The following is a 23,489-nucleotide window of genomic DNA, read 5'->3' as shown; positions in this document are numbered from 1 at the left end:
TGTTGGCAGTTTGAGTTCTGGTTCCTCTGGCTTTTCTAAATCCAGCTTGTACATCTGGAAGTTCTAGATTTACCTGCTGTTGAAACCTATCTTGATGGATTTTGAGCATTACCTTGCTAGCATGTGAAATGAGCACACAATTGCACTCATTTGGAAAATTTTTATTCACCCCAAAAAAGTCTCCGGTGTGCGTTTGTAGTCACTCTCCATTCCCACTCTCAGCCCCAGGTTAAAGTTATCACTAATGTGCTCTATTTATGTAGACTTGCCTTATCTGGCCATTTCATATAAACGGAATCACATAATATGAAGTCCTTGTTATCTGAGTCCTTTGAGGATAATGTTTCTGGGATTCTCCCAATTGTGGCATGTCCCCTTTGTTCCTTTTTATTGCCCAGTGTTATTCAGCTGTGTGGATGTTACTTCTGTCGCCAGTTGATGGACATTTGAATTGTTCCCCTTTTTTAGCTGTTATGAGTAATGTTACTAAGAACATTTGTATATAGGAGTTTGTGTGGATATATGTTTTTGTTTTTCTTGGGCAAATTCCCAATTGCAGCGTCTTATAATACTCTTTATTTAAGAAATTGGCAAGCTATTTTCCAGAGCAGCTGCACCATTTACACTTCCACCAGCAGTGTATGAGGGTCCTAGTTTCTCCACATCCTTTTCAATGCTTCATTTTTACTATGGTCACTTTACTGGGTGTGAAGTGGTACGTCACTGTAATTTTAATTGGGGTTTCTCTAATGATATTGGGGTTCTTTTTATGTACTTATCAGCCATTTTTATATCTTTAATGAAGTGTCTTTTCAAATATGTTGCCCATTGTAAGTTAGATTATTTGATTTCCTGTTGCTGAGTTGCAAGAACTCTTTATATATTCTGGACAAATTATAAATATCAGACATGTGATTTCGAAATATTTTCTTAATTTGTGGCTTATGCTTTCCATTTCCTTAATGGCTTAATGGTACCTTTAGGTACAGAATGTGCTCATTGGCACAGAAAAATTTAATTTTAATGAAATCATATTTATTGGTTGTCTCTTTTATGGATTGTGCTTCTAATGTCACATCACACTTTATGGAACAAGACTGGACTCCTCCCTGCTAATGTCAGAAGCAACAAAGGATGCCTGCTCTCTACTTCTTCTCAAAATTGTACTAGTCCAAAACTCAGAAGTGCACTGTGGGTTCAGGAAGAGAGCCCCAGAAGTAGCCCTCTCTGGTCTGAGATACAAAAAGAGGGTCTCTTAAGGTTCGCTTTTTTTAACTTTTTTTTTTTTCCCCAATTTTCCCTATACTCTCAGCCCCTAGGCAATATTGTCAAGGCACACAGCCCTGAGAGCAGTGGCCAGGGAAGCAACTAAACATCTGAGGAAGGGAAATCCTCTCTTTTACTAGAAGAACTCTGGTCTCCAGAGCATGTGTAGAATTCCCATTGCTTTTCTTTTTCTGTCTCCCACATTTTGACCTGAAACATAGATACAGTCTTGGGAAATATGCAGCAGAGAGAGGAAACTAAAGCCTCATTCTCTAGCTATGTTGGAAGACTCAACAAAAAAGATGTCAGTTCTCCAGTACAGGGATTCCTTAAAAAACTAGGAATAAAATTACCGTATGGCCCAGCTGTCCCACTACTTGGCACATACGCTGAGAAAACCATAATTCAAAAAGACACATGTACCCAGTGTTCACTGAAGCACTTTTTACAATAGTCAGGATATGGAGGCAATGTCCTGACATGGAAGCATAGATGTCCATTGACAGATGAATGGATGAAAGTTGTGGTACATATGTACAATGGACTATTACTCAGGCATAAAGAGGAGTAAATCTGAGTTAGTTCTAGTAAGGTAGATGAACCTGCAGCCTGTTACACAGAGTGAAGTAAGGCAGCATGAAAAATATCAGATCAGATCAGTCGCTCAGTCGTGTCCGACTCTGCGACCCCATGAATCGCAGCACACCAGGCTTCCCTGTCCATTACCAACTCCCGGAGTTCACTCAGACTCACGTCCATCAAGTCAGTGATGCCATCCAGCCATCTCATCCTCTGTCGTCCCTTTCTCCTCCTGCCCCCAATCCTTCCCAGCATCAGAGTCTTTTCCAGTGAGTCAACTCTTCATATGAGGTGGCCAAAGTACTGGAGTTTCAGCTTTCGCATCATTCCTTCCAAAGAAATCCCAGGGCTGATCTCCTTTAGAATGGACTGGTTGGATCTCCTGGCAGTCCAAGGGACTCTCAAGAGTCTTCTCCAACACCACAGTTCAAAAGCATCAATTCTTCGGTGCTCAGCCTTCTTCACAGTCCAGCTCTCACATCCATACATGACCACAGGAAAAACCATAGCCTTAACTAGACGGACCTTTGTCAGCAAAGTAATGTCTCTGGTTTTGAATATGCTATCTAGGTTGGTCATAACTTTCCTTCCAAGGAGTAAGCGTCTTAATTTCATGGCTGCAGCCACCATCTGCAGTGATTTTGGAGCCCCGAAAAATAAAGTCTGACACTGTTTCCATTGTTTCCCCATCTATTTCCCATGAAGTGATGGGACCGGATGCCATGATCTTCGTTTTCTGAATGTTGAGCTTTAAGCCAACTTTTTCACTCTCCTCTTTCACTTTCATCAAGAGGCTTTTTAGTTCCTCTTCACTTTCTGCCATAAGGGTGGTGTCATCTGCATATCTGAGGTTATTGATATTTCTCCCGGCAATCTTGATTCCAGCTTGTGTTTCTTCCAGTCCAGCGTTTCTCATGATGTACTCTGCATATAAGTTAAATAAGGAGGGTGACAATATACAGCCTTGACGTACTCCTTTTCCTATTTGGAACCAGTCTGTTGTTCCATGTCCAGTTCTAACTGTTGCTTCCTGACCTGCATACAAATTTCTCAAGAGGCAGATCAGGTGGTCTGGTATTCCCATCTCTTTCAGAATTTTCCACAGTTTATTGTGATCCACACAGTCAAAGGCTTTGGCATAGTCAGTAAAACAGAAATAGATGTTTTTCTGGAACTCTCTTGCTTTTTCCATGATCCAGCGGATGTTGGCAATTTGATCTCTGGTTCCTCTGCCTTTTCTAAAACCAGCTTGAACATCAGGAACTTCACGGTTCACATATTGCTGAAGCCTGGCTTGGAGAATTTTAAGCATTACTTTGCTAGCGTGTGAGATGAGTGCAATTGTGTGGTAGTTTGAGCATCCTTTGGCCTTGCCTTTCTTTGGGATTGGAATGAAAACTGACCTTTTCCAGTCCTGTGGCCACTGCTCAGTTTTCCTAATTTGCTGGCATATTGAGTGCAGCACTTTTACAGCATCATCTTTCAGGATTTGGAATAGCTCAACTGGAATTCTTTCGCCTCCACTAGCTTTGTTCGTAGTAATGCTTTCTAAGGCCCACTTGACTTCACATTCCAGGATGTCTGGCTCTAGGTGAGTGATCACACCATCGTGATTATCTGGGTCGTGAAGATCTTTTTTGTACAGTTCTTCTGTGTATTCTTGCCATCTCTTCTTAATATCTTCTACTTCTGTTAGATCCATACCATTTCTGTCCTTTATCGAGCCCATCTTTGCATGAAATGTTCCTTTGGTATCTCTGATTTTCTTGAAGAGATCTCTAGTCTTTCCCATTCTGTTGTTTTCCTCTATTTCTTTGCATTGATCGCTGAAGAAGGCTTTCTTATCTCTCCTTGCCATTCTTTGGAACTCTGCATTCAGATGTTTATATCTTTTCTCCTTTGCTTTTTGCTTCTCTTCTTCTCACAGCTATTTGTAAGGCCTCCCCAGACAGCCATTTTGCTTTTTTGCATTTCTTTTCCACGGGGATGGTCTTGATCCCTGTCTCCTGTACAATGTCACGAACCTCATTCCATAGCTCATCAGGCACTTTATCTATCAGATCTAGGCCCTTAAATCTATTTCTCACTTCCACTGTATAATCATAAGGGATTTGATTTAGGTCATACCTGAATGGTCTAGTGGTTTTCCCTACTTTCTTCAATTTAAGTCTGAATTTGGCAATAAGGAGTTCATGGTCTGAGCCACAGTCAGCTCCTGGTCTTGTTTTTGCTGACTGTATAGAGCTTCTCCATCTTTGGCTGCAAAGAATATAATCAATCTGATTTCGGTGTTGACCATCTGGTGATGTCCATGTGTAGAGTCTTCTCTTGTGTTGTTGGAAGAGGGTGTTTGTTATGACCAGTGCATTTTCTTGGCAAAACTCTATTAGTCTTTGCCCTGCTTCATTCCATATTCCAAGGCCAAATTTGCCTGTTACTCCAGGTGTTTCTTGACTTCCTACTTTTGCATTCCAGTCCCCTATAATGAAAAGGACATCTTTTTTGGGTGTTAGTTCTAAAAGTTCTTGTAGGTCTGCATAGAACCGTTCAACTTCAGCTTCTTCAGCATTACTGGTTGGGGCATAGACTTGGAAAATATCATATATTAATGCATATATATATATGGAATCTAGAAAAATGGTACTAATGAACTAATTTGCAGGACAGGAATACATAGACACATACATAGACACGTAGGACACAGACATAGAGACTTGTGGACCCAGCAGGGGAAGAAGGGATGACATTGAGAGAGTATCATTGAAACATACACATTACCCTATGTGAAATAGATAGCTAGTGGGAAGTTGCTGTATAACACAGAAAGCTCACCCATTGCTCTGTGACAGCCTAGAGGTGGGATGGGGTGGGGGGTAGGAGGGAGGTTCAAGAGGGAAGGGACATATGTATACTTACGGCTGATTCACACTGTTGTATGGCAGAAAGCAACACAACATTGTGAAACAGTCATCCTCCAATTAAAAATAAAAATGTTCTTTAAAAACAGATGCATAGTAGCCCCTCACAAAAAGATGTCAGTTCTCCTCAGTAGATGTTCAGTGAAATTCCATTCAGAATCCGAGCAAGGGATTTACATTTCTATTTGAAAAGGCAAAAGAAATAGAATAACTAAAATAAATTTGAAAATGATGAATAAATTTGGAAGAAATACATTACCCAATTCAAAGCCTTTCTATAAAGCTGCAGTAATTGACTTATGATGTTGGCAAAAAGATAGATGTATGGATTAATGGGATAAGATAGCTGAGAAATAGACCCATATGAAAATGGCTCTTTTTAAATTTTATTTTATTGAAGAATAGTTGATTTACAATGTTGTGTTAGTTTCAGTTGTATAGCAAAGTGATTCAGTTTTATATAAATATATATTCTTTTTCATTATGGATTATTAGAAGACATTGAAATAGTTCCCTGTGCTATACAGTGGGACCTTGTTGTTTATTTGTTTTATATATAGTAGTTTGTATATGCTAATACCAAACTTCTGATTTACCCCTCTCTCACCCCCTTTCTTCTTTGGTATTTGTTTGGTTTATTTTGTGAGTCTGTGAGTCTGTTTTTATTTTGTAGATATGTTCATCTGTATCATATTTTAGATTCCACTTAAAAGTGATATCATATGGTATTTGTTTTTCTCTTTATGTTGTATTTCATTTAGTATGATAATCTCTTGACTTCCTAGGTGGCGCTAGTGGTAAAGACCTGCCTCCTAATGCAGGAGACAAGAGACACTGGTTCTATCTATCCCTGGGTCGGAAGATTCCCTGGAGGAAGGCATGGCAACCCACACCAGTATTCTTGCCTGGAGAATCTGGTGGACAGAGGATCCGGGTGGGCTACAGTACATAGGGTCGCAAAGAGTCAGATATGACTGAAGCAACTTAGCACTCAATGATAATCTCTGGGTCCATCCATGTTGGTGCACATGGTATTATTTCACTCTTTTTATGGCTGAATAATATTCCGTTATATATATTCTTTATCCATTCATCTATTGATAGACATTTAGGTTGCTCCCATGTCTTGTGTGTGTACTAAGCCACTTCAGTCATGTCCAACCCTTTGCAACCCCATGAACTGTTACCCCCCAGGCTCCTCTGTCCATGAGATTCTCCAGGCAAGAAGACTGGAGTGGGTTGCCGTGCCCTCCAGGGAATCTTCCCGACCCAGGGATCCAACACACATCTCTTGCATCTCCTGCATTGGCAGGCGTGGTCTTTACCACTGGCCCACCTGGGAAGCCCTGAGAACCACTGCTCTGTATTATTCCTTTTAAATAAAGTTGTTAAAAAGACAAAATTCATCTGTAATGCTAGCGGTCCACAGGAGTGGTCACCTTGGGAACAGGTGCAGTGGGAGCCCCCGTGGGGTTGGTAATGGTCTGTTTCTTCTTCTGGGTGCTGACTCCTTGATGCATTCACTTCGTAGAAACTCATTGAACTGTATACTTACAGTTGTCAACTTGTTTATATATGTCAGTAAAAAGTTAAGACTCTTCTTTTCCCTCTCTTCCTAACCCACACCCTGTTGTTAAGTCTGTGTGTGGTCTTTCTGTTTTGTTTTTAAAGCAACATAGCCTTCCACTTGCGAGTTTTCATCCCCAAGGATGTGCTCAGTTGGGACACAGTGGAAGAAAACGGCTTCATAACACAGCCTGTGCTCATCCTTAGCTCGGTGTCGCCTTCCCTCAAAGGGTTACCATCCTTCCAGCCCCACAAGGACAGGTGGCCCCTTCAGGGGAGAAGCTTAGCTAGAATGCTGAAAGCCTCGCTGGTTCTCCTTAAGTACTCTATGGCTTTCCCAGGTAGAGGGGAGTATGTGTGTGTGTGTTTACATGTTTGTGATCATTTATAAAGATTTTCCCATATTTTCTCTGTTTTCTGTTTGTTTGTTTTTTTTATGAAATCGTGTGGGGTTTTCTAATAACTTTATTTATTATTTTATTGTCTTATTACTTCCTTACTATGCACTTATTACTTATTATGCATGGGGTCTTCACTGCTGCCTGAGGGCTTTCTCTAGTTGCGATGAGCGGGGCTACTCTTCATTGCTGTGTGCAGACTTCTCACAGCGGTGGGCCCTCTTGTTGCAGAGCACAGGCTCTGGGCACACGGACTTCAGTAGCTGCAGCACGCAGGCTCAGTAGTCGTGGTCACGGGCCCTAGACCGTGTGCTCAGTAGTTGTGGCACATGGGCTTAGTTGCTCTGCAGCATGTGGAATCTTCCCAGACCAGGGATGGGACCCATGTCCCCTGCATTGGCAGGTGGCTTCTTACCCACTGTAACACCAGGGAAGTCCTGGGAGAATGTTTGTGACTTTGTATTTCTTTGAATGATTAAATTCAGTTGTTTGATTTAGGAAATTGTTATCCTTTTTGTCATCTGTTCTGGGTCCTGATACTCACTATGCTTTCTCATTCTTCCATCCTGCTGTGAATTATTTCCATTTTAGTCTTCTTTATTTCCGGTGTTCCGTAGCCATACTTCCTTTCCATACAACTTCAGAATTTAATTCCTTAACCTGTCGCCCTAGTAATAAAATCTGACTTACCACTCCTCTTCTGCAGAGCCGGCACCTCTGAGTTTTCCATCATCTTCCTATTGGCTTCCCGGTTGTGCACCCAGTTGGCTTCCCAGCTAGCTACTGTTTGTACGTGCCACATTTACCTAATCATCCTCTGAGTCTCACTGGATTTTGTTCTTTTTGTTGTTTCTGTAAGCTTGCTTTGTAGTCATCATGGCTGTATTCTGTTTCCCAAAACTCATAGTAATCAGTAGGATTAGTTTGTGAAACAAGATGACTTATGACTGAATACGAATCAATGAAGCAATATCAGAATGTCCTGAGGCGCAGACCTGGATGTCCGGCTGCCCAGTGCTCCTGTCGCCCTCGGGTAGTCTGTTTCCAATGGTTTCATCTAGCTCACAAGACTGAAAGATGAGACCATGTAGAACTAGTTTATTGATTCTGTGTGCAGATATTTTGGGTGTGTTTGGTCTTTTCCAGTGACTACATTTCTAGACACAGTCTATACTGAACAAGATGTGTGCTGAAATTGCGTTGTGGAACGGCAGCATCAAGATTGTGAAACTCACAGTCAGGTCCTGCCACTCCCTCCCTGGGTCCATCCTTGGCTTCTCATCTGTGAATTGTGGCTCCAAGTACCTCACAAAGCTATTAGGAAGCTTCAGTGCCTGGTACTTAGTAGATACTCAGTAAATATTAGTTCACTTCCTTTGTGGAAGGGAATCTTTTGCTTAGATTATTCAACGATAATAACTAAGCCTGTGGCGGTTCTGACTTTTTGTCTAATGGGGTTCTTGAGACCTGTTCTCTTTGGGATTAGTGATATGGCCTTAGTACATTCTCCATTAAAAGGAATCAACTGAAGACATATCAGGAGAGGTGCCTGATTTTAAGAATAGGATTAACATCTTTAAAATGGTTTTAGTCTAAGCATATATAACTTTAGGTACTGTTTTATTAAATGCAACATTAACCAAAACCTAAATAAATGAGAAGTTACTGAGAGTTGCACCACTAGAGCCAACTGCCTTTATTCCTCTGTCACCCCTCCTAGTCCAGGTTACTGGATTTTGCTGTCTTAACCGTTTTACAAAGGCATTTGCTTTGTTTCCAGGTGTAAAACAAAGGTGTATCCAGATAACCTTCCTACAACCAGTGTGGTGATTGTTTTCCACAATGAGGCTTGGAGCACACTTCTGCGAACTGTCCATAGCGTCATTAATCGCTCACCAAGGCACATGCTAGAAGAAATTGTTCTAGTAGATGATGCCAGTGAAAGAGGTAAATTTTACATTTTAATGCCAATAATCTACATGTTTTGTCATTAGTGCTTATAAAACTAGCTGCCATCAGTGATAGTTACTATCAGTTTAACCTAATAATTTTATACAAGCTTCTAATTTATCCTAAAAGTTATTTATGACATTTGGACTCATTCACATATGCAAACAATTTATACCCTTGTGAAACTTAAAATATTACTTTAATTAGCATTTAGTTGTATCACATCTTAATCTTGTTTTAAAAAGAGATAACTGTGTAAAAATTTATGCAAAACAGTGGGGGAGAAAAAAAAAAAACAACACAGTTTTGTCAGGATTTTCTCTGTGGGGAGCTCAGCCTGGAGTCGGTGGAGAAAGACTGGCTCTGATTTAGAGCCATGAAGAGAGATTTAGTGCATGGACAGTGGGAATCGTCCCTGCCAGCAGAGCAGAGCCTCAGCTGGGCGAGTCCAAGTTCTCCAGGTTCTTTCTAGGTCTTCCCGTGTTCTCTATTCCCAAGGTCAGGCGTGGTCCATAAAAGGGTGCACAAAAGGGTGATGAAGGGACTTGTGGGAAGGTGGTGTATAGTATGTCTCTGATCTCATGATGAGTCTCTGCAATGGCTCTGGCCCAGACATTCTTCCATGAATCTCAGAATTTTTCACGGGCCTTTTTGTTTTTCACAGCACAGCTGTTTAGGATCATTGGTGTCATGTGCTTTCCCCAATATTCCTATACTCACATGAGAAAAATTTGGAGGGAACTACAGAAAATGGCTCTTCCTTCCTTAAGCAGCTTGAAACTTCATGACTCATCTTTTCAACCTTTTTTTGTTGTTATCTTCACCTTTCTTGCCTAATCTCTCATTGCATATGCTAAGATAGTTTAGTCAAGTATTATACCTTCTCCTTCCTGTGCCCACACTAAACATAGATATTTAAGTATGATGAAATTTAATTACTTCCTATCTTAACTATTGGGATTAATTTGCACATTGATAACAATTTAAATCTTCTTCCTTTGCCAGATTGTAGAAGTAAAAATAAATAAGTTACAGCCTTGCTGTCTCAAGGGCCTTGTAGCTTACTTCCTTATTCTAATCAAGGAGATAATTTATAATTGCATAAAACATATAATAATAATATCTACTATAATTAATGTCAAAATGGATGAGAGCTGTTATAAACTAAGAATACCACACTTAAATAATTACTGTTGACAGTAGCATATAAATTTCACCTGAATAATTGTTAGCCAGGAATTAATTAATCCCTCTTAGAAAATTAGCCAAAGTTAGTTTAGCAGCGATATATAAAAACGCATCTGTCCTCTGAGTGACTGACTTATATGTTGAAGCTTGTGAAACTAAATGTTCCTCAAGGAAAGATATTTTTCCTCAGATGAAATGATTTGTTTTTATATTTCCCCCTGTTTTCGCCATCATTTTGTTGCAGGCCTGAGAAGGCTGTGTGAAATAGTAAGTTTTTGTGGGATGAGGCCTGATCAGAAAGATCCATGTGTCCACAACATGAAGTGGCAAAGAAAGTCACGTATCCCAGTTATTTTTTCCTCCCTCATGTAGGCCCTTCTGAATCACCATGGCCCGTGTAAACCTGTAATTGGAAACGTGTGGGCAGGTGTCTGCCTCCCTGCTCCGTCGGGCTCTTAGTCACTAAGCAGGTCTCCAAGTGTCACCGCACAGCTCTCACAAAGAACTTGGTTCTTCTGTATCTTCTTGCCTGGAAAGCCTCAGGTGTTCTGATCACCACTTTGGATATTTGGGAACCACTGGGCGTTGTGCTATTGTGGTCATAGCTGCAGTCTTGCTGCCCAGACTGAGAATGGTCTGACCTTCTTGTTTAGGTGGTAACTATGGGCCCAGGAACCAGAGCCAGCTCTCGAAGTCTGCCCCTTCCTACTCATGAGGCCCAGCCAAGGCACCATTATTTCTCACCCGGCTGATGAAATAGACGAGTCTCCCCATAAACACTGTCTTCCTGAAGGAAGCTTTTAAACATTCAGACCAGACCACATCACTTCTCTGATGAAAACCTTTCCTCGAAACAAAGACCTACTATATAACACAGGGAACTATATCAGTTTCCTATAGTAACCTACAATTGAAAAAAATCTGAAAAAAACCTGTATGTAACTGAATCACATTGCTGTACACCTGAAAACATTGTAAATGAACTATACTTAAAAACAAATCATTTATCTGAAGCCTGCAACTATACTTTAGTTAAAAACAAGCAAACAGCTTTCCTCTAAGGCCTGCATGACCTGGTCTTTGCCTGCATCTCCAGTCTCATCTTGTAATTCCCTGCCCACCCTATCCCCACAGTTCAGCTCAGATGTTTCATCAGAGTCAAGTTACATTTAGAGAGGCCTTCCTTGACCTCCCAAGACCAGGTCATGTCCCACTGAACACCTCTCAGACCACTCTGTACTCCACAGCACCCCCCAGAGCTTTACCATTTTACACCCACCCCCACCCCCAGCCCCCCAGGCAGGCACTATAACTCCATCAGGAAGGACTGTTTGCTCACTATTTTCTCCCCAGGGTCCACAGTGCCTGTTACATAGTAAGCAGTCCAGAATATATTCAGTGAATGAAGGAAAGAATAATCCCCAGTCAGTTAATCCTTGTCTGCATAGAGTTCCTAACTAGCTTGCATGTGTAGTCTGTTCATGGCCTCAGAGTACTGGATTTCACAGTTAACCTGCTGAGACATCAGTAGCTCCATTTATTAAGTATGAAGTAGGTGCTATAATTATCCCTATTTTATTGTTAAAGCAAAATGAGACTTAACCATAAACCTAGGGGTTGACCTCTTAGCTGCTGTGTACTTCGTGTCTGTCATAACTTTACTGTTACAGGGTCTGTAATAAGGACAGAATCTGGATGAATCCCTAGTTCATGTTCAGAGTTATGCAGTTGTCATCTCAGAAGGGTATCTTAAGACTTAGAATTGATACAATGTTCTTAATCTGACATGACTATTGTTTTTCTTATTTTACGCAAAAGGAAACAGGTTCTTATTTAAGTAGGGATTAGGAGTCAGGTTTATTAATATTACACTCTAAATTCCTTGCTCTTTCGAGTTCTAAGATTTCTCAGTTGTTGCCGGCAGCAGTGAGATTTTCCCTTTTACTCTGCCAGCCTCTCACTGCCTGAGGTAGAGATCCTTGGGATCCATTTATAGACTAATAGCTGTAAAGATATCTAATAAACAAGATTCTCCCTTATTTTTAGATGACGTTGTATCTTCTAATCATAATCAATTAACCCCCATGGCTTCATCTTCATAAAATGAGTTTTGAATAAATAGTTCCTAATCCCCCACCTAGTCCTGAGCACATAATTCTCTGTCAACTCTTAGGAGGACACCTAGTTTGTAGCCATATTGCATGAGAGCCACAAAGATGGCAAATAAAATGCCAAGAAAAGTTGTTGAATAGCAACTTTTTTGAGCTACCAGACCATGCATTTTTCATTTTACAGGACAGAGTATCATAACTTTCAAAGATAACAGGACTCAGGGATTAGATTGCTTTGATTTTTAAGATGCACTTCAAACTAATTCTGGAAGGAAGACTTACTGGGAGATGCGTTGTAATACAGTTGCACTTGACTGGTCTAAGGTACTAGAATATAACTCATAACTCATCACATGAGATTCATCAAACTCTGAACATAAAGCAATTTAAATGTGTATCAGGTCAAGCAATTCCACAGTCCTGAATTTTTCCCTTGGTTGTTTCCGTGTAGGATTTCTTGCTGTGGGTGAAAAGATGGGCTTTGAAGTCAGGCAGACCTGATTGGACTGTTGGATCTACTCCTTAATAAACTGTGTCATCTTGATCAGTTCATTTAATATTCTGAGTCTTAGAATTTCATGTCTAAAATAGGTTTAATAACATCTCACAGGGTCATTATGAGGATTAAATGAAATAAAGTCTGTAAAGAGCCTGGCATTATACTAAACAGACATAAAAGGGTAAAATGGTGCTTTTCATTGGGATTGGCATCACCGTCACCTTTTTACTCAGAATCAAATTATAGCTTTCTGGTTCATAAAATCATGGTTATCAGGTAGGAGTTCTCCCCATATTTTTCAGATACTCTTTTTAGCTCAGATATTTTAGAAAATGTGTTCGCAGACATGGAAACAATCGGTGTTCTGGTATAGTGGACATGGAGGCCTTTTTTCTCTTTCTCTGTTTTCATAGCCCTGATTATTCCATTATTGAATCAGTCAGGTCTTACCACTTCCAGTAAGCAAGAACTATTTCACTCCTATTTGTCTTTCCCTCTCCAATATGTAGGAAGCCCTTTGGGTTCCCAAATTTAGAATTTATCCCCTTAATATACCCAACCACCCTTATGGAGATCCCAAGGGTCAGAGGTAGTCATAGGCATCCTGGTAGCTCCATGTCAAGATTTTCCTTCCCTGGAGGGATTGTCCTTATAATTCTTGTATGGGGACAAGTTGGAAAGACATTTGCCCACCATCCATTGCTTCTCTGGCATAACTACCAGAAACTAACCTGATCTGCAACTTCTTTTCTTTGCCTTGAGGAAGTGGAGACTTTTCTGCTTTTTTCTTTTTTAAATTTATTTATTTGGCTGCACTGGCTTATAGTCATTGCACATGGGATCTTCAGTCTTCCTTACAGCATGCAGGATCCTTAGTTGCAGCTTGTGGGATCTAGTTCCCTGACCAGGGATTGAACCTGAGCCCCCTGCATTGGGAGTCCAAAGTCTCAGCCACTGGACCACCAGGGAAGTCCCCCTTGTCTGCTGTTTAAAGTCAGTTATGTACTCTGGAGGCAGGAAATCCTTGACTTAAGGGCACAGCCTCTCTCTGAACTCTCCAGGATAGCTGCTGATTTTCTTTTTCTTTTCAGTGCCGTTCACTCTTGAAAGCGCTTTTACTTGGACCAAACGGTCTGTTAAGGTTTCTGTTTGGTCTTGCAGCTACTGCCCAGCATTCTAGCTTGACCTCACTCCCCACCTCCTGCAAGAACTGCATAGTCAGAGACTGTGACAGTCTGTAAGACAATTCACTCCTGTCTTTGAAGAAACCACAGTTTTCTGAACTCTTAACAGCTATTGTGTATTCGTTCCTTCCCTCTATTGCGGTCTGGGTTTAATTCTCTTAAACCACCTTCTTTCTGTTCCTGTTCCTTAAGCATGATTAAAAAAAAAAGAATTGAGCCTGACAGAAAGCTCCTTCAAGAAATGTGGTAACATGCCTTTGACTGAGCCTGACCCCAGAGGCTCTCCCCTAATTCCTCGCGTAACAAAGGAGAGGCAGTTCTGGGACATTCTCTCAGGAAATAAAAAGCCTTCCTGGGTGAACTGGGTTTGTGAGTCAGGGAGCCTCACCTACAGTGCTTAGTAAATACATGTTGAATGAATACTGCAATCCAAAGTTGCTTTCCACCTGGGCAGTGCCAGCTCACAGGTTTTTCGTGTTATTTTCTTATTGTTTTATTCCTTTTCAGACTTTTTAAAAAGACCTCTAGAGAGTTACGTGAAAAAATTAAAAGTACCCGTTCACGTCATTCGAATGGAGCAGCGTTCTGGATTGATCAGAGCTAGGTTAAAAGGCGCTGCTGTGTCTAAAGGCCAAGTGATCACCTTTTTAGACGCGCACTGTGAGTGCACAGTGGGGTGGCTGGAGCCTCTCTTAGCCAGGATCAAACACGACAGGTAATTTTCTGGGATTTATAAATTATTTTCAGTGCCTTTGTGTTAAACTATGGTAAGTTGCAAAATTCTGTTTTTAAATAAATATAAAAATATTTTCATCTGAGTTTTCCTTTTAAATGCCTTTGAAAAGTGAGCGTGCTCAGTTCCTGATCGTGTCCAACTCTCATGACCCCATGGACTGTAGCCCACCAGGCTCCTCTATGCATGGGATTTTCCTGGCAAGAGTACTGGAATGGGTTCCCATTTCCTTCTCCAAGGGATCTTCCCAACCCAGGGATCGAACCCACATCTCCTGCATTGGCAGGCGGATTGTTTACCACTGAGCCACCTGAGAAGCCCCATGAAGAGTGCTCTAAACTAAATGTGAAGACCACATTCTAAAGCTTGGAAGCACTGTTTGCAGACTGTCTTGTTAGTGAGGATGGGTTAGGAAGCATGTTGTTAGGATGTTTATTGTCTGCTCTCTTCACCAAACAGGAGCAGAACATATAGACACTTATCTCAGGGGCTGTAGGATAAAAAGCCCTGTACTCGTCCCTGCTCTCTAAGGCTGACACGAGGGTGCGGGCAGGTCATCTGCTCTCTGTCTGCATCTTTACTGAGGCTGTATCTCTCAGCCTGTAGCACAGAGTTAAAGGGGGTGAGGAGATACACGTTGCCCCTGAAATGCTTGATTGTATATGAAAATAAGCACTGTAATGTTGGCTAATACAGGTGGAACATTGGGAGCAGTGCAAGCTCATGGTTGTAGTCTTTCATGATGCAGTTGTCAAAGAATTGTCTACCGCTGGGCTCTGGCTTTAGTTCCTAGATATCAGGAAAAAACCTAACTTCATTCTGCAGGACCTAGGTTTGTTGCATTTCTGCTTGCCATTGCAGTTTGAACCAGAGGCTGGCTGTGTCAACTTAACATTAAGATTTAGATTTCAGCAGGGTAAACTATTATTAGTCAAGTTGAGCATGTGTGCATCCTAAGTTGCTTCAGTCGTGTCCGATTGTTTATGATCCCATGGTCTGTCAGGCTCTTCTGTCCATGGGATTCTCCAGGCAAGAATACTGGAGTGGGTTGCTATGCCCTCCTCCAGGGGACCTCCCAACCCAGGGGTTGAACCCGAGTCTCTTATGTTTCCTGCACTGGCAGGCGGGTTCTTTAGTACTAGCGCCACCTGGGAAGGCCCCAAGTTGAGCTTAGTGGGAGCTTGTCATTGCATCTATTCTGTTTGTAAGCAAATGCTGGACCTACATCTCTCCCCTTTCAAAGATGAATTGCCTGGGCAATGAGAAGATACAGTAGCTTTAGGAAGGAGAACACTGCCTGAAAAAGACATAGGATATCTGCAAATTGTTTTCTGTATGTAACAAATGACTGATTCAGGAAGTGTTTTCTTGTGTAAAGACAGCCTGTAACCTTTATGAAGCAGGAGCCTAGACCCTTGGAGAAAGCAGTGTGAAGTGATGACAGAAATATGAAAGGGAAATTGCCTGAAATAACAAACACAACTTCCAGTTGGGCCGTATGGTAGATGAGGTATCCTGAACAACTTTTCCAACTGATAAAGCTAAATTCTGGATAAATACAAAACACAGTTTTAAGTGCATCACCAAGTTGGCACTAAAGTAAGAAATGTTGCAGCTCTCAGAACGAAGTACATACAAGTAAGTAGTCCAGACACTAAAGCCAGCTTTCACTTGTAGGGTTTCCTGCTGAACTTAGGGGATGTGGATCTTCTACCTTAAAAGACAAACAGATGGGAGGATAGGAGCCAAGGCTAGGGCTCTGCCTAGAGTGTGAAGACAAATAGCAAATATCTGCATAAAGCTAGGCTTCTGTTGTCTGTATTTCTGGGTTAGAATGAGAAATGAATTCTATCACACCAAAGGCAATCTGGCTGTTTCAACCTTGATATGGGGTGAAGCAGGGAAAACAGATCTCTCCTAAGAATTTGTAAGCAGGATACAGAAAAAGAGGATGCCAGTTCAAGGTGTTTTATGTAACTAGTATAACTTGATAAAATAAATCAGAAAAGAAGTACATGGAAAATTATTCAAACCCACTGGTGAAGCTTAATACAAAAATCTCACACCACCAGCAAACTGAATCCATCTGGGATTTATTAATATCATATCAACATATATAAAAAAACACAGGGGTCCCCAACTTCCAGGACCTAATGCCTGATGATCAGAGGTGGAGCTGATGTAATAATAATAGAAATAAAATGCACAGTGAATGTAAAGCACTTGAATCATCCCAAACCCACACTGCCCCCACTCCAGTTTCATGGAAAAATTATCTTCCATGAAACCAGTCTCTGGTGCCAAAAAAGTGGGGACCACTGATAACATATCAGTATATATGTATGTATAACACATCATTACTACTTGGTTTAGTTTAATATTACAAAACCAGTTCACAAAGTAGATGATAACATATTTCTGAAACTGTGATTAAAACCCTGTCATTAAAACTCGATAATCAGTTTAGTAGATACAGGAAAAAAAAATGTTCATTTATCATTAAAATGAACATTGATTTGTGATTTAAAATACTTAGTAAACTATTACAGAATGGAAATTTACAAATTTTAGAAATAGCTAAACACACACATGTTAACTGGCAAACATAACAGAGAAATGTTGAAAGTGTTTTACACAAGATAAGGATGCCCTGAATTATTTGTATTACTCAGTATTATTAGAAGCCTTAGATTTTGCAGTAATACAAGAATTAAATAAAAGGTGTAAGAATTGGAAAGGAAAAAAACGAGTGCTATCAATTGCAAATGATGTGTTTTTTACAAAGAAAAGTAATATATACACAAAGTAGTAGAGATAATAAGAATTTAGCAGTGTTGCCAAATAAAAAATCACCACAGAAAAGTCAGTTGCTTTCTCCATACCAGCAGGAATAGTTAGGAAATACAATGTAAAAAGAAGAAAAGAAATGATACCATTTATAATAGCAATGGAAATCATAGGCTGTAATTAGGAATATGTTTAACAAATGATGCATGAAATTGAAAATTGTTGAAATTCACTGGAAAATAATCTGAGCAGAGAGAAGGATAATATTAATGGATAGAAAAGTCAATATAAAAATGTCATTTCTCCCCACATTGATCTATAAATTCAGTGTGTTTTTAATTGAAATCTCAGCAGAATTTTCTTCGAGAAACTGGCTGATGCTGACATTTATATGGAAATACATGTTTTTTAAAAAAACAGCTAAAATACCCATGAAAAAGAAGAGTCAAGTACAGCTGGGCCTGTCCTACTAGATATCAAGACTTATTTTAAAGCTGTTTAATTGTGGCAGTGATGTATTGATGCAGGGATTAGACTAGTGAAACAGAGCTAGTCCATGTTTATGTGAAAACTTGACCTGTGACAGAGCTGGCCCTTATGATACAGCAGACTGTGAGATGAGTACCACTGGGACCGTTGGTCGCCCGTAAGGAAAATAAACGAAGTTGGATACTTGCTGCATGAAAACCCAAAATCAGTTTCATGAAGACTAAAGACAAATGTGAAAGGCAAAAATACAATTCATTTTGAAGATAATAGGAGAATATGATTTTGGAGTAAGGAAAGATTTCTTAAATAAGACACCAGTCAGATGGGGAGGATACTCTAAAATGTGGCTCCCAATGGCTCTGAGAGGGGCAGTGTTCCTTAGAAGGAGCTGTGGTCATGTGTGGTTTTTCAGGTTCATAAAAATCGCAGTAACCAAAAGGAAAAACATTTTAGTGTGTATGATCAGACAATTTATATGAAGAAATACAAACTGCAATAAAAAGTACTCATTCTAATAATTAGAAAATATAAACTTTTTTAAACCCAGAGATACTGTTTAACATTATTATAATTACACAATTGCAAGAAAATAGCATCCAAAGTTGATGGCATTATAAGGAAGCTGTATATACATATACATAAAACACTTTTGGAAAGTAGTAGTGAGCAGTGCCACAAAAAATTATTTAATTCACTAGTCTTACTCCTAGAAGTTTACTCTTCAAGCAAAAGTGAAAAAATATATATGAACATGACCCCTTAGTTTCTTAATAGCAAAAATCTATAAGAAACACAAATGTCCAAAAGTCTATGTTTTAAGAAAGTTATTAGCTTAAAACTGTTAAATATGTAGTCATTAAAAGTGTTATTTTTTAATACTGTAGAAATATTTGAAGTACTTTTCATGTGGCAAAAAATGTAAAAAGTCCGAATGGAAAAGGGGTGGAAGGTTATTTTCGATGGGTTATAAATAAATAGGATAAATGATGCTAGCTTGGTAGGATAGAGTGGGGGATTTTTTTCACCATTGTCCTTAACATTATAGAATGCATTTTATTTTAAAAACACTTAGTATATACTTGTTATGTAGTTGTTATGATAGACCTCAAAAAGGAAAGTTTTCAAAGATTTTTCATCTGCTTTTATGATTCCAGGAAGACGGTGGTCTGTCCCATCATAGATGTGATCAGTGATGACACTTTCGAGTACATGGCAGGTTCTGACATGACCTATGGCGGGTTCAACTGGAAGCTCAACTTTCGCTGGTATCCTGTTCCCCAAAGAGAAATGGACAGAAGGAAAGGTGATCGGACTCTTCCTGTGAGGTAATTGATTCGTCAAACATTTTCCCCAAAGTGTTACTGGCAGGGGATTGTGAAGCTTTGGGAATCACATTAGAAGGATTTTAAATGTATTTTGAAAGACATGAAGGATTTGTTCACCATATGTGAAGTTAAGAGCCATTTTTCATTTATTTGAAGTAATATCATTATTTATTTGAAATAATGTCATTATTTCAAAGACGGGTTTCTCTTTTAAGTAAAAAAAATAAGTTCAAATTTTTCATTTCTATAAATCTAGTGCCTATGAGAAATGATAGTGACATACATACGTTCTTTCATTCCTACATGAACAGCAGTTTGTAAATCTGTAATTTATGCTTTAATTCAGTCACTAAGGATAATAATATTTAACTTAAACCATCCTTTCAGTAATTGTAAGTGCCAAGATGTGAAAATATTGCCTAAAACTGGGTAATAAAATGTAAGACTTTAAATTCAGACATCTACCATGCTACAAGGTTAAAAAAAACTTGTTTCAAGTATAAAAATAACTAGAATTGACAAAAGTATAAAAGGGATATCCATTAATGCATTTCTGCTTTTTTTTTTTGTTCTGTATTTGGTCCTATATAGATTTTTTTTTTTTCCCCCTCAAAAAGGGATAAAAAGCTTCATGCTATTGAGGACCTTTAGAGAGAGACCTTGAGCCTTCTGAGCCATCCTAGGATTTATTCTGGTTGCATCAGCCTGTTGCTTCTGTAGTAATTGAGACTTGCTTTTTAGCCTTCTCCTCTCCTAGGCTTCCCAGATCTGTCTGCCTTTGAATTGAGTCCAGTTCTGACAGCTGGAGAAAGCTTTCACTAGTTCTATGCTCTTTGTCCCTAGCCAGCCCAAGTCCTCTCCTACTTTCCCAGTAAAGGGACTTTTTCACTCTTTGGCTGACAGTTCAAATCAGCATCTAAACCAAGGGTTGCTAAACATTTCATGGATGATAGACTTCTTTGAAAAATCTGATAAAAGCTAGGAGTCTTCCCTAAACTGGGGGGTAGGGCGGTAGGCAGGGATGTCTGTATAAATGCCTGTTTTACATGTATAACAGTTCTAGGAAAATTAGATGCCAAACCTAGGGGAGGAAACCCCTGCACTGAAGGATAATGCTGGGTGTCAGCCTATTTCCTTTGACTCCTAAGATATTAGGCTTTCTCATTCTTTTTTGTCTTCTAAAATCAAAGTAAGGCCTAACTTCTTAGTGGAAACAACTATTTCTTCTGTAAAAGCAAATGCTACCTCCCTCACCAGTGCATGGAATGAGGATGTTTTAGGGTATGTAGGTGGCCAGTTCATCCTAAACTATTATCTACATGTGTCCTCAGTTCCTAGAATTTAATTACATTCTCCCTAGTTGGAACCCATTTTTCTCCCATACTCATTCTTCAAGTAAACCACTACTTGGTATTCATTTATTTAAATCCTCCTTTGTTATCATTTCTGTGCTTAGTTCAACCTGTTCCCACTCACTCTGCATACCTGAGCCATGTTTTGTGGCAGAGAATTTACTGTACTTGGTCAGGATGATGATCCCCTTAGGAGGAATATATTGATTTATTCTGTACTTCATCTCCTTCCTTAAAGTTCAGGAAGAGCTGCATTGTTTTCATCCTGTTTAATCGTACATCTTTGCAGTGTTTGCCACCCTTTAAAACCTGGTGTGCTAGAGCTGCTGATGTGAGTCTGTTTGGTTAACATGGTCAACTGCATATTTAGTTGCTCAAAACTCTGGAGTGCATGACAGTTAGATGAAGAAGATTACAAAAAATAGCTTCAATTTAAGGAGTTTCGGGTGGAAGTTCAGTCAGGACCTGAGGATCAGGAATGGTACTGAAGACAGTAAGAGCCCTTGGGACCAGGCAGGGAAGGGTGTCCAGGAGGAGCTGTGACAGCGTGACTGGGGTGCAGGTCATATCTGGAAACCAAATAACTCAGCATAAAAACAAAGCCCTTGGGGCCTGTGAAAGTTTCTGAAGAGTGTGAGAATCAGCATTTATGCCATAGTTATCAACAGTTATAAAACTACTTTTAAAAGCAAAAACTGATAGTAAACTTTAAATTGTTGCAATTAACAGTATAGTATTATGATTGAATTTCAGAACACCTACAATGGCAGGAGGCCTTTTTTCAATAGACAGAGATTACTTTCAGGAAATTGGAACATATGATGCTGGAATGGATATTTGGGGAGGAGAAAACCTAGAAATTTCCTTTAGGGTAAGTTCCCTTTGAAAAAAGTAACCTGTATAACCTCAAATATGAATATGCTTTGAATATTCGTGTTCTTTCTAAAGAAAAAATAAAAAGTGAATTTAATATGAGTTTAATCAGACTTCACAGCCTTCAGCCCATAAAAAGTTTGTTGATACTATTAAAGTATCTTTCTAAAATTTTAAGCAAATAATTCAGTTATATTAGTAGTCCACCTGTAAAATTTACATAGGATTCCCCAGTTGTCTTTACTTTCAAGGAGGTAATTCAAACTCTAAAAGTAAATAAAAATAACATGTAGTTCGTAAATGCTACTTTGTTCCTTAACTGCCAAAAACATGATTTTGCCTTCTTTAATATGCTGTGTCCTTCTGGTTTGAGAATTGTTCTCTCTTATTTAAACTTGGCCACTTTACCAGCTTTCTGCTTTTCAATAAAAAGAAAAAGGCAAAAGAATTCTTAAATTATTCTAAATTAATTTAACCCAGTCAGCCTTAAGTCTTATGCATTTCATGTTCACAAAAATCAACTTATTTTTAGAATGATGTGTATTTCTGAAAATAATGAACTTTAGACACATGGCTTATTGGAAACCATAGTGAACTGCACAGAAGTCTAGCCCTGCTAGCTCACTGCATTCCTGGTGGATCACCTTGGTCTTTATAAGAGGAGAGGTTTGGACTCCAGAGCATCTTGGAGATCCTATTTGGCTGTATCACTTTATGATCCTGGGAAAACGTTAAAGTGGGCACACTGAGTATTTAACAAAGTCAAGACTTTTCAAAAAGCAATGTAATTGAAAATAGTCTACAGTTAAATAGACTTTTAACTTACAGGAAAATGTATTTTGAAAGGAGTAGAAGGATAATTGATTAAGGATGTAAAACCATACTTAATGATCTTTCTTTTACCCCTCTTTTTGTTTTTATGCTCACAAAGACACTAGACTGTGCTCTCACTGGCCACTGAGTAATTCATGAGTAATCCACAAGTTGAGAGTCCTAGATTCTGCTTAATGTATAGGTTGTGACACAGGTTTGGAGAAGGACGAACAGATAGGGCCCTGGCTGACCACTCCATGGTCAAAAGTTTTTTGGCCATGAACCATATTAATAAATACATTATACACACAACCCATAATGTAAACATTTCATCAAACAGTATGTCCTTGTTACTAAGTGCTGGTTGCAATTCATCAAATTTGAATTTTATGACCCTATTATGATTGATGGACTGCAGTTAGAAGAAAACACTGCTCTGGACCTCAGGTCTTTTCTGAATTTAACCTTCAACTTCTGGTTTGATCAGAACCAGAAATTGAGGAAGCACTGACTCTGAGACCATGTAGCAGGAGCTCCACTGTACGTACACCCTTGATTCTGTGAAATTCCAGCCATGAAATTCAGTAGATGTGAACGATTTTTTTTTTTAACTGTCAGTGTTTAAAACGGGTCTTCTTTGCGGCTGTTTCCAGATTTGGCAGTGTGGAGGAACTTTGGAGATTGTTACTTGCTCACATGTTGGACATGTGTTTCGAAAAGCTACACCCTACACGTTTCCAGGAGGCACGGGGCAGATTATCAATAAAAATAACAGACGACTTGCAGAAGTATGGATGGATGAATTCAAGAATTTCTTCTATATAATTTCTCCAGGTTAGCATTATTTTGCATTAGAAACACAAAACAAACTTTCTTGGCCTGATCCTAATGCATTCTGAGGAGAGGTAAGAAGGACTGGAAAAGAAGCTTTGAGCAGAGTTGTTGTAAAGAATAAATGAAATTGCATATGGTATAGAAAGTGCTTAGCAAAAGCCTGGTATAATATTTACATCACAGGAGACACAAGAAACACAGGTTCGATCCCTGCATCAGGAAGATCCCCTGGAGAAGGGAATGGCTACCCATTCCAGTTTTCTTGCTTGGAGAATCCCATGAATAGAGGAACATGGTGGGCTACAGTCCATAGGGTCACAAACAGTCAGACACAATTTAAGTGACATAGCACGCACAAGGGAACAATAATAATACATGATCCAGTATTGCAGAAGTTACTGTTTTAGCCCAGGTACTTTCCATGTGTTTTTTTTCTTAAAACCTAACTGCAACATTCAACATTTACATGAAATGGTCAAGTATTTCAGGGCCAGTGCAAAGCCCTGTATGTATCGTGCCTCCAGGAGCTTTTCTCTGCTTTTCAGAGTTTTGTGGCAACAGCTGTTCCATCAACTATAAATCTGCCTGACATTATGATTCTATACTCTTCAGTCACCACAAGAC

At 39.5% G+C, this 23,489-nt stretch overlaps 1 protein-coding gene across 6 annotated transcripts in view; it reads left to right on the top strand.

The window, feature by feature from the left end:
* Nucleotides 1-23,489, top strand: part of GALNT1 (polypeptide N-acetylgalactosaminyltransferase 1) — a 123,060-nt gene that overhangs the window by 82,296 nt on the left and 17,275 nt on the right. For all 6 annotated transcript variants that reach the window (XM_055559380.1, XM_055559377.1, XM_055559376.1 and 3 more), the window contains 5 exons: nt 8,508-8,674; nt 14,167-14,374; nt 18,823-18,993; nt 21,099-21,216; nt 22,685-22,865. In XM_055559380.1, the coding sequence (XP_055415355.1) occupies nt 8,508-8,674; nt 14,167-14,374; nt 18,823-18,993; nt 21,099-21,216; nt 22,685-22,865 (845 nt within the window). The remainder of the gene's footprint in view (nt 1-8,507; nt 8,675-14,166; nt 14,375-18,822; nt 18,994-21,098; nt 21,217-22,684; nt 22,866-23,489) is intronic.

Source organism: Bubalus kerabau, chromosome 21 (genome assembly GCF_029407905.1).
Source record: "Bubalus kerabau isolate K-KA32 ecotype Philippines breed swamp buffalo chromosome 21, PCC_UOA_SB_1v2, whole genome shotgun sequence".
Classification (NCBI taxonomy): Eukaryota; Metazoa; Chordata; class Mammalia; order Artiodactyla; family Bovidae; genus Bubalus; species Bubalus kerabau.
Note: the sequence above shows the minus strand (reverse complement) of the source record. Positions and strands in the feature narration are given on the sequence as shown.